At 37.5% G+C, this 17650-nt stretch overlaps 1 protein-coding gene across 1 annotated transcript in view; it reads right to left on the reverse strand.

The window, feature by feature from the left end:
* The window catches only part of USH2A (usherin), a 739358-nt gene that overhangs the window by 327200 nt on the left and 394508 nt on the right, over nucleotides 1–17650 (reverse strand). The window contains exon 35 of the mRNA XM_030302386.1: nucleotides 3638–3789. Within this exon, the coding sequence (XP_030158246.1) occupies nucleotides 3638–3789 (152 nt within the window). The remainder of the gene's footprint in view (nucleotides 1–3637; nucleotides 3790–17650) is intronic.

The raw sequence follows: 17650 nt of genomic DNA on the forward strand, positions 1-17650 counted from the left end.
TATGAGGTCACGACATGTTTTATTTTCATCTGAGAAAGGCTATGGGGTTCTTTAGATCTATAACTGCTACTCATTATTATTTTTTTTTTTTTTTTAGTCTAATAGCTAGGTACAAGAAATGGTAAAGAAACTTGACTGGAAAAATATCAATTCATCATTTTAATATTTCATAACAATGCAATTGCTTTCATTATGTCTATGTATATAATTCAAATTATTGCATAGAAAATGATTTTAAAAGGGTTCCAAGTAAAACGAGATTCAAAAGTTGAAGAATTAAGGGCAATTCCAAATAATTATATTATTATCCTCAAATATCTGGTTAATTCAAAATGATATATTTTAAAAATTTCCTTAAGTATCTGGATAAATACCTCAGTTTTTATGCTACATTAAATTTGGCAATTGTACTATTTTGCTTTGACTCAATCTTTAAAAAAAAATTACCTACTATTTATCTACCTTGCCTTAAAAAAGAATGTGAAGGAAAAGATATTGTGGAAGGCCAGCTTGGCTTTTACCTGGAAACCTCCCTTGAGACAGAAAATAAAAAATTTTTTGAGAACAAATGCGCAATGAAAACATACAAACATTTTAATAAAATTTTCATCCTTAATAAAACCCTTACCATGTACCAGAAATCGTTGCGTAAATATTTCATTTAAAATTTTACAGCAATCCCTTTTAAAGTGGGTGCTTTTTTCCCCTGTTGTAATAGTTGAAAATTCTGAGGTTTCATAGAAGGAGTATGTTTCCCAAGGAGGCACAGGGAATAATACAGGTTTAGGGTAGATTTCCCATATAGGATTTTCTTGTGAATTGCATATTGCCATTAAGATTTAAATGTCCTAAATAACTAATTTGTTTCTTTGTGAAAAATAAATGTGAAAAGGTGAGTACGTGTGTATGTTTGTTTAGGTGTGTTTATGTGTAGAAATATACTATCATCAAGAAACCAAAGCAGCTTTTTAACCGTATCACACTGCAGTGACCTATAGTTTCACATTTCATCCTTAAAAGGGTCCTTGGAGAATTGAATCCAATGAATGTTCCAAGGCCAGACACAGTCATAAAATTCCCAATCTTAGACTCCACTAGGGTTGTCTAACATTGGCTAAGTGGGGGAAAAAAGAAAAAAAAAAGCCAAGTGATTATCCTATGGACAAATTCAATGCATCTTATTATAGAGACAAAAACGTGAAGGGTTTCTCTCTAATCTAATTCAACAATATCATTGAAAGCAGAGAAACCTTTTAAAAAGTAATTCTCTGTTGCATTTTCTGTTAATTTTTCATTATCTCCAACATTAATAAAACCCCAATTACTGGATTAAATTTGACAATGCCTATTAGCATCTTAAAAGTAGGATCAAAAGCATTATAAATTGTTTTTAACACTGTGATTTCTTGAACAGCCAAATACACGTGTAAATGAATGAGAACTGAACTTGAAGATGGGTATAGAGCAGTTCATTCTTAATCATAAATAACAGGTCACAAACTTAGGCTAAAAACAAAACACATTAAGCTAATATTGCATTAAAAAGGTAGAAATACGGGATATATGTATGCATTTTTATTTTTTAAGTATTCTATTTTATAGACTTTGTCCTTTTTACAATTTTTTCCCTTTATTATATCAACTTGCCGATTTTGAGGGTGACCCATACTACGTTCAGGACCAGAGCACATCTGTCACCAAAAACAGAGAATAGTATTCCCTGCATGCATGAAAAACAATGATAATAAATATATACAAGATGCAAAATAAACAGGCTTATTTTCTAAAATCCAAGAATGATCATTTAAAAATGCTGTGAGGTGAGCAAAAGTTTGATTCTCAAAACTTAATTTGTCAATTTCTGCCAGCAAAAGATTTAAAAATAGAAACCATGACTTTTTTTTTAGTTCAACAAAACATTTGTTATAACATTGGGCTTGAGATAAAGAATACCCTTAAGTGATGTACGTATCTGAATCTGTATTATCCTTCACGATTGTGGTAGATATCCAGGGAGATTTGGAATATTCATGTATGTAACCTCTTCAGGGTACAGTATGGACTGTAACTGGTACAAAAATATTTTAGAAATCACTCGAAGACCATAGGTTTTAACTCCCTGGCAGCATATAGTTGACTTGTTCTAAATAAAGACGCTGTTCAATCCCAGTGATTAGAGATGGATCATTGACTTGGGAAAAGCATTTGCATACTGAGCATATGATAAAAAAAAAAAGTGCCAAGAGGAGAAAATAGCTGCGCTTTACATCAGGACTGAGTCTGGAATGTCTGAGGCCATGGCAGAGCAGGTTTTACAAACCAATTCTGTTTCCCCCCTTCCCATCAGGGCATTGTGGCATTTGATTTCTTAAGGTTAACGTCGCCTACTGTCTTACCTGCACCGGATGCAGATCAATAACCATGCCCCCCTTGTTTAAAGTTGCCAGAACATCAAGGGACAGTGTGGGAGCCAATTCAGTAGCCAGAACCAATTTGCAGTTTGTATTTTTGAAAAAGTCTAGGTTTGGAACTCATGTGAAGTGTGCTCATGTTTCTTTTTCTTTTCTTTTGAATGGAGAAGAAAAGCTGGCCTATTGCCATTCCTGCTTTTAAGAGTAAGTAACCATCAGAGGGTCTGAGCTATAAAATACTTAATGGCAATAAAGACTACAGCTCAGCTCCACCGATAGATGATGTTAGCAGTTTGGAAGGCAACCAATCTTTGCAACGAAATGGGAGGTGTGATCAAAAATAAGGAAGCCAAAATTAAACTGTAGAGCTGTTTTTCAAGGTAATATTTATATAATACACTCTTCAATGAAGACAGAGTGCATTAAAATGATAGAGCATTAGCAAACATTGCCAAAAAATATCTAAAAGTAATGAGCATTTCCCTTAAAAGAAGCTAAATCTAATTAAGGAAAATGCACAAAACATAAAATGGGATGTTTTGAACCTAAAGAATGTCATGCTAGTCTGTGACAATTATGTACTATTGAGTTTTAAAAATTATATAAAAAATAAAGAGCACAATTTGTCAATCTCTTAACTGCTAATGAAATATAGATATACACTATAGATTTCTGAAATGTGGATATCAAAAGCTAATATCAATGCAATTTTAAATACTGTTCTTTGAAACTATATCACATTAATGATATAAATATATTTGATTCTAAGAGATGAGGCAAGCTCAACCTTTTAATTGATTGACCTACTTGTTGGGCGGTAATGTTGCCATATTTTGGCAATTATGGACTTTTAATTATTTTTACTTTTTACTCATAACTTACTTAGCTGTTGAGGCCATTATTAGAGAGAAAAACATCTACTCAAAATAAGTCACCCAATTAAACAAAATTGTATGTATTTCTGCTAAACTGGCCGAATTGCCTTTAAAAATTTCAGTGAGATATAGATTTTGTCCTTCACTAGACCTATGGGCGGTCTTGAAATTTATGTTGAATATAAACTCTTTCTTACTAACTCTTAAGTAAAATTTTATAAAAAGAACATCTCCTTTCCTGCTTGAAAGCCTAGCTGTGCAGGGAGTGAGTCACCACCACTTACTTCTTCCTTGATATTCCCTGTCATCTGACATTCGGTACATTCCCAGAATGTAAATGCACATACTCACCAGTGGGCCCAGAGCACAACCTTTGGCCGTGCATGCTTGGACTCTGAAGGAATGTAAGCTCCAAGGAGCAAATCCATAAGCATGACAGCTGAGTTCTGAGGAATTGTGAATTAATATACCATCTAGATATAGTCCGTAGCTTGTGATAACACCTGGGAAGACAATAATTGGCTTTTAGTGTGACTTACGAGAAACAGCAAAGAATGTCTTAAGAAAGCAAGCACTTACTGATGGGATTTCTAATTTCATGGAATTACTAAATTACGGTATCTGGTATTTTCCCTGGTCTAAACCCTGTCTCTTTCGGAAGGATAAGACAGGCATTAAACCCTTAAATATCAAACTGTTAAGCTGATTAGTAGAGAGACAGAAATAGGACCTAAGAGTCCCAGTATGGAGTCTTCCTATTACATCATGTTAGCTACTATCATCTGCGTTCCAGATCAAATATGAATAGATTAAGTACATTTAGAATTTTCATTGCTTTCTAAAATGATATCCTTAATCGATATGCTCTAGAAGCCAAATGACCTTATTTGTTAACGCATTATATATTACTCAGGATATGTCAAGCACTGTTCTAAGCACCTGTTGTATATAAACTCCTTTTTGACCCTCTCCTAGCAGCATTACCAGAAGAGAGGCAGTGTTATTATCATCACCATTTTATAGATGAGGAAATCCAGACACGGACCTATTAAGTAACTTGCTCAAAGTCATGTAACTGGCAAGTGGTGGAGTCAGGATTTGAATCTGGTCAGGAAGTCTGGCTCCAGAACCCATGTCCTCAACTACAATATTTCATAACCTAAACATAAAAGCCAGGCACAAATTGCACAAATTCCATTCATGGGACAATCATGAATGTTTTGGAGAAACTATGATTTGCTGTTTGTAATGATCAATTAAATTTATATCAGAAGGAAAGTTATGTGTCTTTTCATGAAATCAACTAGTAGAGATATAAGAAATTACATGGTTATTGAATATAATCATTCGAATTATTCAATCAACATATTTGCATTTTAAAGGAAGATAGGAATCTATGTTCACTGGAATTACAGAATCCCCAAACTGATGAAGCATTATACTATGAGAAACAAAATTTTGCTTACATGCCCAAATCAGAACCTCTTTCAAAGTAAAATTAATTTCACAGTGGTATTTAATTGCTTGACTATAGGATCCTGAAAGCAATCTTGACTCTTCCTCACCTGTGTATTTCTAGACCTTAGCACCATGCCAAAAACATAGTAGGCACTTAATATCTATTGATTGAATGAATACATTAATGAACATGCAGCATAGTAAAAGTATCAGCATCCAATATAGAGGGAAAATGTAAGGCTACAGGAAAGACAGATACCTAGCTACCTGAAATATGAAAGGAGACTTGGTAAAAAGATGATATTAAAAAATAGCTCCAAGATAGAAGATTTGGAGAAGGAATGAGTTTTGAAACAAAAGATTCTAGTAAAGTCAAGGTTTCAAAGAATTCAGCTGGCTTCCAGGATGCCTCAATCTTAGACTAGGAGCACCAGATTTGGTCTCATTAATGTCCTGAAGGATGATCAAACCTTCACCCATCAACACATCAAGGAAAGCATTACTGGTGGGACCATGACACCAGGAGCTTTTCACCAGTGTCCGTCCCATTCCCCTGGGAGGAAATTGCTCACTTCACAAACCTGCTCACGATGTTCGGCAGCACCATCATCTACAAATTTCTAGAATGCTGCACTCATTGTTGGGCTATCCTTCACAACTTTGCTTTTGATATGAAAATCAGTTTATAACAAGAGAAGTAAGGTGTGAGCTAACACCATAAAAGTTACTAATCTTACAACATACACCATCAACCTGTACCCTAAGATATTGCTGGAACAGCCTACTGAGACCTACATTATAGCCTAGGCTGGGTGATAATGCCTTGGATTTGGGGGGAGGGGTGGTTCCTACAGGATGCTGCATCTGATTTTAACTAGGGGGTCAGTATTTGATGCTGGTTTTTCTTTAGTGAGAAATATAGAAATGAAAATCAAGAGAAGGTCCTCAGAGTGTTTCCTCTCACTATTACACTTAATAACCTACAGAAAATATTTTTGCTTTTTCTAGCCACAAAGAGGAATACTATGTTGCGGGCTTCAATTTAGATACCACTAAATTGGAAACTGAGAACATTACCTGGCAATTTGGGACCCTCATGCAACTATACAAACAGGCAAGAAAAAAAATAGTACATAGAAATTAGCTTCCTGCTGCACACTGACACTAAGCACGTAAACCTTTTAGTAATGAAGGTTCAGGTTGCCTACTAGGTCAAAAATCCTAAACAGATGAGCTACTGGCCGAGGGCAAAGGGAAGAAGTCATAAATATCAACTGTGGCCTTATGCTAGTTATGGAAGTGAGAACTGTAGGTGTTACTATGCCTTATTTTTGCATATTACATAAAAATTTGTACGTAATAATGAATTTTCTCTCCTCCTTTTCCCTACTGATTTATGTAAAGAAAGTTAGTGGGTATTCATTCTATCTTAGTTTTTAAGTTGCAGACAATCCAGGAGGGTTGTGTCTAAACTCAAGGGGGAATTCACACTACCCAGATGGGAATATGGTGACAGAGGGTGAGAGCATCTGCATTGTACAAAGCACAGTAGGATGTCAGGCAGAAGCATGTAGTGACTACTGCTGGTCACGGAAGGTAATGGAAGGAAGAGGAGTGTGTACGGGTGCTGACTAAGCTGGTTATTCATCCAATTCATCTACCTACATCCCCACATCTACAGTCTGCTCTGTATGCTAAGCCTAAGAGCCCATGCTCTACATTTGCGGCCATCTTGTTTGTTGGCTTCCTCCTTGATTTCACAATGGGAGGCACTGCAAGGAGGGCAGGAACAGGACGAAAGAAAATGTCCAGCTTCCAGTTCCGAGAGCTGAGGCTTTCGCTGACTGTCGTGAGGTCAGCAGAGGGGCAAAGCAGCTGTGGCCTCAAGCAGTCTAGGCAGCAGATATGTCTCTTCTGCATTTCCAGCTTCTTCAGTAGTGGACTCTGGCTGGCACTGGAGCTCAGGCTGGGGCAGCGCCTCTCGTGGGTTCAAGCATCAAATCAGCAAATCCTGCAGCTAGCAGTTGCTGAGGCAGACTTGGAAGCCAGAAGACCGGGGAAGTTAGCAGCTCTCTGCAAATCACCTGTTTTGCTTCTGCAGCCTTTCCAACGCATCTGTAACCAATTCCTTATATCAAATATAGTCTGTCTCGAGGTGCCTGGGTGGCTCAGTCAGTTAAGCACCCGACTCTTGGTTTCGGCTCAGGTCATGGTCTCACGATTCGTGAGTTCGAGCCCTGCATCAGGCTTTACACCTACAGTGCACTGTGGTGCAGAGCCTGCTTGGGATTCTCTTTCTCCCTCTCTCTGCCTCTCCCCTACTTGTGCTATCTCTCTCTCTCTCTCTCTCTCTCTCTCTCTCTCTCTCACACACACACAAAATAAATGAACATAAATAAATAAATAAAGCCTTATTTCTAGCACATTTTCTGTTTTACTAGGTAGATCCTGGTCAGTACATCCTTTAGGATTAAAGTTGTTTATATTTAAATGAGCTAATACTTTTGAAATAAAGCTACTGCTCTGGCTCCTTTTCCCTTCTGAGGATAACTTTGTATGCATTATCTTTTAAGAGAAGGTCTATTTCCCTTACTTCCAAATTTGGGGGAAAGAGCGTCTTACTGTCACAGAGCCCTATGGCTACACAAGAAAAAGTACAGCTGCCAACATCTGTTTTCCTTTATTCTAGTATGACTGTCTGTGAGAACTCTGAGAATCCTTACAGAGAGTATTCAATTTACTGCCATTTAATACTTGACGCACAAAAGCACAAGTGAATCAAAACTAAGAAATGTAAGATATATAGTGTAAAGCCAGTCACAGAAAATTTAAGAGAAGAAAAATGGATAAAATCACAGTAATATAATGATAAGAAATTATGACGGGCCAGGCGCTCTGCTAAGCAATCACTTAATCCTCACCAAAAAAATCTTCTGTGCAAATAATGTGTTGCAGAAGCTCTTAAAGAAATTGTGAGACCCTTGAAATGCTATCTGCTTGACCTGCTTCTCAACAATGAGATAGAAAGTACCCAAATCAATATTTCCGTTTTCTTACATAATTGGGGAACAGGGAATTTCTTTTATGCTAGGATTATGTGCATAATATCTCATTTATCTGACCTATTGGGAAATGACATATTTCATAGAAGTTAATTTTTTTATAACTAAATCTCATTCCTTAAGTACAAACTTTAAGAATCTTAACCATTTTTAAAGGAAATCTTTCTAGCAAGGACTCCACAGTACTTACCTGTGTTCCCACACAGACTATAATGAATATAATTGAATCATCTTGTAATGACTCAATCTGTGCATTATGGACATCAAAGACTATATTCTCTAATTCAGTAACACCCTCAGGGACTGATGAGATACGGGGTCCTTACTTAGGTTTCACCCTTCACATCACTCTGTGGCTGTACTTAATCCATTCTTGTGCCTGCTTTTTGAGTTCCTCCTCCTTCCTCCCTCACTGACAGTCTCTCAAAAATTTCTTCTTTGTTTTGTCTACCTGACTCGAGCAAGCCAACCCCTAGCAAGCTATGCTAAGAAACTAGATAACCATGACATCTGGAACTATGGATAAAGAAATAATAGACAGTTACTAAAAGAAGGGCTTAGAGTAAGATGAGTACATGGAAAATGAGCTGAGAATAAAATTAAGTGAGATTTGTGACAGTTAATTCAACTCTCAGAAACTTTTTAGTATCTAGGATGCATCACCTTGAGAAGTGGGTAAGACTGAAGTCCATCTTGCGTGCAGGTGAGATCACACACACACGCACACGCACACACAATACTGAGTTACCCACTATTCTGTACGTAACCACTATTTGACAGCATTTGTAGGAAGAGTTAAAAAAATCAATTGTAGATCCAAATTGTAGAATCCAAGTATACACTGGGTGAGGATAGTCTAACCTTTAAGTCATATTGGACACTTTCCTCTCCCTCCCCAACCATACCAACGCCATTACTGAGACTTATAGACTGTACATTCCCAATTGATCTTCACCTATCTCCATACCCACGGCCACGGAGTCCAGTCTACCATCATCTCATACCTGAAAATAATAGCCACCTACATGTTCTGATGCATTATTCATGCTCCCGTACAGTTCATTCTTCACACTGCAGACAGAGGGCCATTTTTCAGAACACATATCTGAACATGCCCCATGTAATCAGTGATCAATCAGGCCTTCTCTGCGTACTAGGAAGATGAGAGTTTCCCACCCCAAGATCAGGAAGCTGGGATCAATGTAAACATGTTGTGAGGATGGAACAGACGTGTGATGCTGGTGTCTCTGTGTTTTCTGCCCTAGCATCCAGGTCTTACCAGCTAATCACCGTATCTCAAGGTCAGGCCAAAGTGGGATATGATTTAGAGCTGGTGTCTACATTTGCCACAAAAAGGAGCCTGAGACAAGTGCATTTCCTTTGATCTGGTTTGGGTAAGGCCATTAACTCTAAATTCCTGAGTTAAGAACATACAGCCAAACTTCCTGGTAAATTTGTAGACAATAAGAGATGCAATTTGAAAATAACAATCCATTTCTTACCAAGATATGCAGGCAGATGTCATCACTTGTCTTCATTAGACTTTTTGATGTAAACAAAATTAGTATTATATGAAATATTGTATGATTCAGTTCTAAAAACATACATTTAGTAAATAATAAGTATAAAATATGCACTAAGACAACAATTTGCATTGACTTCAGATTCCCAAGGTGTATTACAATAACTAATGAATATAATCCAGTGGAAATTTTAAGTGAAGCCTAAGGAGATACTTCTTTGAGTAGAATAGAGGACACAGGTGAGTAGTTTTGGGAAAACTAAAATGCCAGGTTCTTAAAATGCTGTGTAAGTATTTTTGAAATTATATTATAAAACACCTTATTACTTAAATTACTTATTACTTAAATTATAAAACACCTTATTACTTAAAAATATACTGAACACTTACTTTGAATCAGACAATAGGCTATATGCTTTATGTGAATTATTTCCATTAACAACACCAAGAAATAAGAAGTGTTATTTGCCTTGTTGTAGAGTTAAGGGAAGGGAGTCTTAGAGAGGCTATTTCCCAAGGTCACGCAAATCATTATCAAATCAGGGTTGGAACCTGGCAATCTCATCCCTCTACTGCCCCTGTTCCTCTTCATTTGCAGCCTAACTTTCTCTACTAAAATATTTAGGAATTCCTCTCAATTTAAGAACTGATGAACACATTCTGGCCCTAAAAGCAACTCAGTTGAGCCTAATTGAAAAATAATATACATGTATCGGAAGTCCATTCCTGAAAGATACAATACTTGGTACTTTGGGGGATAGAAAGGATAAGAAATAATATCTGGATTTATAGAAGTAAGAAAAGGGTTAAACACAGGTCTAATTAAACAAAAATTCAAGAGTTGAATAAAAGTGATAAGTGCCACAAAAACTTTATGCCCAACAAATGGCGTAGACATACAGGAACTTCAAGCAGGGGCAATCACTGGGCTACAGTGAGTCCTAAAAGCTTTTTAGAGTAGCTGGGCCTTCTGTACAAAGCAGCTGGGTCTACCATGGGTCTTCCGTAAAAGGTGAAATGTGAAAAGGTCATAGCTCAGGAAGATGTTCCTGGTGGGAACATGGCATTTACCAATGCCTAGAAGCAAGAAAGCGCAAGGTACAGTAAATATATCCAGAACAGATCAGTGTTTTGTTGTTATTGTCGTAACTGGTTGAAATCTAACAGAAAATAAGCCTTCAAAAGGAGGTTTGGGACTTGAATGCTCCCCCAAGGATTTGGGATTTTATGATGCACAGGAGAACCATGGACATATTGGTGTTCTGACCAGGAGCAAATAAACGTTATATTTAGAAGAATTAATCTAGAGTCGCATTAATTGCAAATGATTGGAGTGGGGAAGACCATGGAGGTAGGGTAAAGTAGGGCAGCTAAATATCTCACAAAGAGAAAAATAATTTTTAAAGGCACCTTTTCCTGAATATATAGGAACTAGTTGTAACTGAGGCAGGGATGTGGGAATACCACATGGAAGCAGCAGCGTGGAATTCTAAGACAGAAACACCTTTAACAGTTTTACATACCTTCTCTTCTTTAATATAACACATTTATGACACTTAGGGCTGAGGTCGATTAGACTGCAGTATGGTGTAACAGGTCACGAGTCAAAAAAGAAGAGGGTCTCTCTACCTCATTCTGAGATGGACTGTGAAGTTAGCCGTGAAAAACTCACAAAAGCCTGCTACCAAAGAACTAACTTACTAACTTATGCTACTGGCTAAAGGAGGTTCTGTCTGTCAATTTGAGGGTTGAAAAAAAGTCACCCCTCTGTTTTGTACCAGTGACAAAATCATAGTTGTGATAGTGCACTATGCTTTTGAAAGATGTTGCCTTTCGGGAAAAGTGGGCAAAGGTCGATGAGATCTCTCTGCATAATTTCTTAACAACTGCATGTGAATCTATAGCTATCTGAAAATAGAACATTTAATTAAAATACAAAACAAAAACTGTTGTGTAGGGAAGCATGAAAGGTAAGAAGAGGCAAACACTGGAAAGTCAGAGCAAGTTTATGCTGAAAATTTAACGGTATTCATGTTTTAAAATCAAGTGCTATCAATCCTCAGGAAAACCCCTTCAAGGCAAAAAAGAGTTTCACTTTTCCTTTAGAGAGTTTGAGAAACAAGTTTGAGAAAGGTTTTTTTTTTAATGTTTATTTTGAGAGAGAGAGTGCATACACATGAGCAGCAAAGGAGCAGAAAGAGAGAGAGAGAGAGAGAGAGAGAGAGAGAGAGAGAATCCCAAGCGGGCTCCATGCTGTCAGCACAGAGCCTGATGGGGGGCTTGAACTCATGAACTATGAGTCTCTGAACTATGAGGCCCTGGAGCCCAGAACCAGGAAGAATGGAAACAAAGTCTTAAAATTCCGAGACTCCATTCTCCTCCCACCCTTGTGTCTCTTGCTGCTGCTGCCTCCCAGGGACAAACCAAAAGGAAGCCAGAGAGAGAGGAAGCCCATTGACGCGGTGAGGAAAGGGCAGACTTGTAGGCTACAGGACTGAGTGGAAGGGAGGAGAGCAGAACCAGAGAGTCCAAAGATATATACACCTAACTGAAAACAATTATGGTAATGTATTTTATGATATTTCCCTGTTTTGTGCTTTTTGGGCTTTTCTCTTGCTTATTCTCCTGTGCTAATAATGTGTAAGATAGCTATAACAAAATGCAACAATATTATGCTATGTGGTAAGGGGGATCAGGTTATCTAATCCAGGTGTACACGTTTAGTTCTTCAGTGGATAATCCACAAAATGCATAGTTAATTCCCATCGGCTCTCTCGTGTAAGCAGTTTCAAGTTTACACCTTTTGCTCTCCACAATGGTAGAAATTTTAAGGTGTTTAATTTTCACAGGAAAGCTGAATCATAATTGTCCATAAAGCACATCCTCTGGGATATATATCTTTGTGCCTCTTCATCATGTTATGTCAAATTGTATTTCCTAGGGTGCTCAATAGGTTGTCATATATAACCAAGGAAATTCAATACAAGTACAATACAATGTAAATTTAATACAAGGTATCTCTATTTACACTGAAGAATTCTGTTTACTATAAGAATTAAACAACAGTGCTTTAGTGTGTCATAAAAATAACATGTATAGTGAATATAGATGCTCCAAACATATTTGTTTGTTTTTTCCAGTACATCATGGCAATGTGAATATCAACCGTGGGTTTTCCCCCAAGGTCCGGATGATGATTGAATGTGGCAGATATCTCCCTGTGTGAATACTTGATCCTTCAATTAAAAAGGAAAAGAGAGAACAGCTTTAACATTGTGGAATCATGCCTTATTACTGTTATGCGCTCCTAAAAATGGAATCAACGGAATCTAAAAAAGATTGTGCTTGGGAGATTGTACCTGACAAACTGATTGGAGGTGTTTCATAAAAGTTACACAAGGTTTGCTCAAAACTGTCAAGCAGTTTTCCTAAGTGATTCACTGAATTCTATAATCCATTTCTCCTATTAAAACGGAGCATTTCCAGGAAAGAAAATAGAATCACATTTTGGCTGTTTAAAAATAAAGTTATTTCAAAAGAAGAAGTTTTAAAAAATAGTTATTTCTTTAAAACCAGAGAAAAATCAGAACAGAGATCTTAAGAATTTTGAGATTTGGCACTGAGAATAAGGCATCAAACAAGTAAAAGTATCTAAAAACTTTTTTTCCCACATGGCTTGATGGAATATTGAATTATGAGCTTGTTTTGCAAAAAGCAGAGGCAGGAGAGTACAGTGAACAAAATCATGAACTTGAGTCATTCACACCTTGTGTTGTATTACATTCCTACTTAACCCGTTGTCTTGAGTGATTATTGCTTATAAGTCTGGGTTTCCACATCTGAATGGTAGAATAGCAATACCCGTTTCATGGACTAGTTGTGAGGATTAAAGTACCTGACAGATAGTTATAAGTGGTAGCTATTACTACTACCACGACTATTAGCATTGCTGGGAAATCAAATCCTCCTTTTTTGTATAGGTGAATCAGTATTTGCACATACACCTTCACACACATATATTATAAAAGTTTCTTTCTTATCTCTTAAAATTTTTTTAATGTGTAATTATTTTAGAGAGAGAGAGTGAGACAGAGCATGAGTGGGGGAGGGACCGAGAGAGAGAGGGAGACACAGAATAGGAAGCAGCCTCCAGCTCTGAGCTGTCAGCACAGAGCGCATCATGGGGCTCGAACCCACGAACTGTGAGATCATGACCTGAGCCGAAGTCAGGCGCTTAACCAACTGAGCCACCCAGGTGCCCCATCTTTCTTATCATCTCTCAATGTGAAGGAAAACATAGGATATAGTATCTATATCCTATAGGATATAGGATATAGGATATAGGATATAGGATATCCTATAGGATAAAAGTATCTATATCCTATATCCTGTATAAAAGTTCTACAGCTAACTTTTTCTCTTCTACCCATTTCTGATGTCATACATATGCTTACAAACTGAACTAAACGTTCTCCCAACAATGTTCTATTGTCTTCATGGCACTCCGTATACATCTGCAAAGATCATTAACTCCCTAAATTGTTTCTGTTCCTGTTGACACTTACTGATACAGATATGTCTTCGCATATATCTGTATATAAAATCTCAAAAAGCCAGCCCCATATAAAAGGCTGAATCAGGAAAATGTTTTCAAAGGTTCCTTTTCTCAAGAAGTCCCCAAGACCCAGTCCGGTGCATACCCGGCTCTCCTTCCTATGCCCATCTTGACATTACTCAACTCTGAGGGAAGTAACAATCTACCCCTTTCCCACTAAGGCATGCACAGCAGATGCTGGCTTCACGTGCGATCTCTCTTTACAATCTTGACAAATCACCAGGCTGAGAAAATCTTATGCCAAGTGACTGGGTCTTTGTGTCTTCCACAGACCAAGAGGGAGGTGCCTTTCTGCTGCCTTTGAAATAGTTCACCTATATTACGTAATTGTAAAAACATGTTATAAATGTGCATCTGCACATATTATATGATTGCACATGCATATACTTCTCATGTCCACACAATTGCCACGTTATCATTGTCCCTATCATCAGTAAATATTCATTCCTTTCCCAGGTATTTAATACCCACCTACCCATGACTGGCACCCTGCCAACTGGGGGAATTAGAACCTGGAACGAAGCACACAGAGAACAAGGGATATCCCTGCCCTTATGTGGGTCACAATCTAACAGGGAAACTGTTTTAGTAAATTTACATAAGTCCAAGATAGTGGATAGTTATAAGAAACTATAAATATTAATAATAAAGCAGGGGCGCCTGGATGGCTCAGTTGGTTAAGTGTTCAACTTCACCTTGGGTCATGATCTCACAGTTTGTGAATTTGAGCCCCACGTCGGGCTCTGTGCTGTCACCCCAGAGCCTGGAGCCTGAGCATTAAAAAATAAATGAGAACAATTTCATATTATATATTTCTAGTTACTATTTTCTTAATAAAAGCATATATTCTAATTATTTTTAAATGTCACTAAACATTATGCTAAATAATGAGGAATAAGTTTGGTGTAGTCAGATATGTATGCTGATTTTAGCAAGGTGGATTTCAAGTGTGAGGAAAAAACATATTTACAGATTCTGAGGCCTAAGCTTCTGAAAGGGAATATGGCTCATGAGAATTTGGAAGCTCTCAAAAGCATAATTCTAATTATGCAATTGTAATCTGCACAACACAGGTCCCAAATTTATTAGACAGTAATCCTTCATTCTACTTCTCATTGATGGCTGATGGTCTGACAAAGGAAGAGTCAGGGAGCTACAGATGAAAGGGTTCTTATCCACCTAAAAGTAGCTCTAATTCAGGTTTTAAAATCCTGCCTGAACTTGCAACCTGCAAAGAACATGTTTGTTTGTTTTTTCAAGCTTATTTATTTTGAGAGAGAAAGAGAGAGAGAGTTCTAAAGGGTCAGAGAGAGAGGGTGAGAGAGAGAATCCTTACTGGGCTCCACACCATCAGTGCAGAACCTGACTTGGGGCCCAAACTCATGGACTGTGAGATCACGACCTGAACCGAAATCAAGAGTTGGAGGCTTAACCAACTGAGCCACCCGGGTGCCCCAAGAACACTTTTGCCAGAGGGAACGTGGATGCCAAGTGCTCCGATTAGAGAAACAGGACTGGAGTTGTCACACCACCATTTTTGCAGGTATGGGACTAGAATTCGGTAGTACTTGTTTGAAGGAAAGCAAAGTCTTAGGTGTGAATCAAGTGATAAAGACCCAGTGTGTAAGGACTACTTGGCAGACTAAGGCAATTAATGGCAAGTAGCATTTTTTTATAACAGCAAAATCTTAAATACCCACCGCTAAAAGATGGGGCACATAAGCTGTGGTTTTATTCAGTGGGATTCTATACTGCCTTTCGAAACAATGAAGTTGGGCTATGCTTAACTGCCACGGAAAGATGTCTCCGCCATGTTGTTAAGTGAGGAAAGCAAGATGCACGATAGGACAGATAGTATGATCTCACTCTGGTTTAACAGATGTATATTTTATACATATATCTTTATGTGATTATTAATTGAAATTTGTGTTTGTTTTAAGTTAACACAGTCCTTAATCTTTCTCTGGTTTAAAAGTTTACTGCATTTTATTATATCCTCTCTACATCATATTTTTGTAATTATGGTAAAAAAACAGAGAACTTAAAAATTTTCCATCTTAACTATTTTTAAATGTATGGTTCAGATTGTTAACTAAATGCCCATTGTTGTATAACAGATCTCTAGAACTTTTTCGTCTTGCAAAATTGAAACTATATTCATTCAATAGCAACTCTCCATTCCCCCTCCTGAGCTCCGCTCCTGGTAACCACATTCTACTTTCCGACTCCATGTGTTTAATGACTCTAGATTCCACATATATGTGGAATCATGCAGTATTTGTCTTTCTGTGACTGGTTTCTTTTAGTTAGCATAATGTCCTCAAGGTTCATCCATCTTGTAGTATGTGGTAATTTCCTCTTTTTTTAAATTATAACTTGTTTTATTTTTTATTTTTTTACATTTACATCCAAATTAGTTAGCATATAGTGCAACAATGATTCAGGAGTAGATTCCTTAGCGCCCCTTACCCATTTAGCCCATCCCCCCTCCCACAACCCCTCCCATAACCCTCAGTTTGTTTGCCATATTTATGAGTCTCTTCTGTTTTGTCCCCCTCCCTGTTTTTATATTATTTTTGTTCCCTTCCCTTACATTCATCTGTTTTGTCTCTTAAAGTCCACATATGAGTGAAATCATATGATTTTTGTCTTTCTCTGACTAATTTCACTTAGCATAATACCCTCCAGTTCCATCCACGTAGTTGCAAATGGCAAGATTTCATTCTTTTTGATTGCCGAGTAATACTCCATTGTATATATATATACCACTTCTTCTTTATCCATTCATCCATCTATGGACATTTGGGCTCTTTCCATACTTTGGCTATTGTTGATAGTGCTGCTATAAGCATGGGGTGCATGTGTCCCTTGGAAACAGCACACCTGTATCCTGTGGATAAATGCCTAGTAGTGCAATTGCTGGGCGGTAGGGTAGTTCTATTTTTAGTTTTTTGAGGAACCTCCATACTGTTTTCCAGAGTGGCTGCACCAGCTTGCATTGTCACCAACAATGCAAAAGAGATTCTCTTTCTCCACATCCTCGCCAACATCTGTTGTTGCCTGAGTTGTTAATGTTAGCCATTCTGACAGGTGTAAGGCGGTATCTCATTGTGGTTTTGATTTGTATTTCCCTGATTATGGGGGATGTTGAGCATTTTTTCATATGTCAGTTGGCCATCTGGATGTCTTCTTTGGAGAAGTGTCTATTCATGTCTTTTGCCCATTTCTTCACTGGATTATTTGTGTTTTGGGTGTTGAGTTTGGTAAGTTCTTTATAAATTTTGGATACTGACCCTTTATCTGATATGTCATTTGCAAATATCTTCTCCCATTCTATCAGTTGCCTTTTAGTTTTGCTGATTGTTTCCTTCACTGTGCAGAGGGTTTTTATTTTGATGAGGTCCCAGTAGTTCATTTTTACTTTTGTTTCCCTTGCCTCTGGAGTCGTGTTGAGTAAGAAGTTGCTGCAGGCAAGATCAAAGAGGTTTTTGCCTGCTTTCTCCTCGAGGATTTTGATGGCTTCCTGTCTTACATTGAGGTCTTTCATCTATTTTGAGTTTCTTTTTGTGTATGGTGTAAGAAAGAGGTCCAGATTCATTCTTCTGCATGTTGCTGTCCAGTTTTCCCAGCACCACTTGCTGAAGACACTGTCTTTATTCCATTGGATATTCTTTCCTGCTTTGTCAAAGATTAGATGGCCATACGTT

The sequence above is a fragment of the Lynx canadensis genome, chromosome F1, assembly GCF_007474595.2.
Source record: "Lynx canadensis isolate LIC74 chromosome F1, mLynCan4.pri.v2, whole genome shotgun sequence".
NCBI lineage: Eukaryota > Metazoa > Chordata > Mammalia > Carnivora > Felidae > Lynx > Lynx canadensis.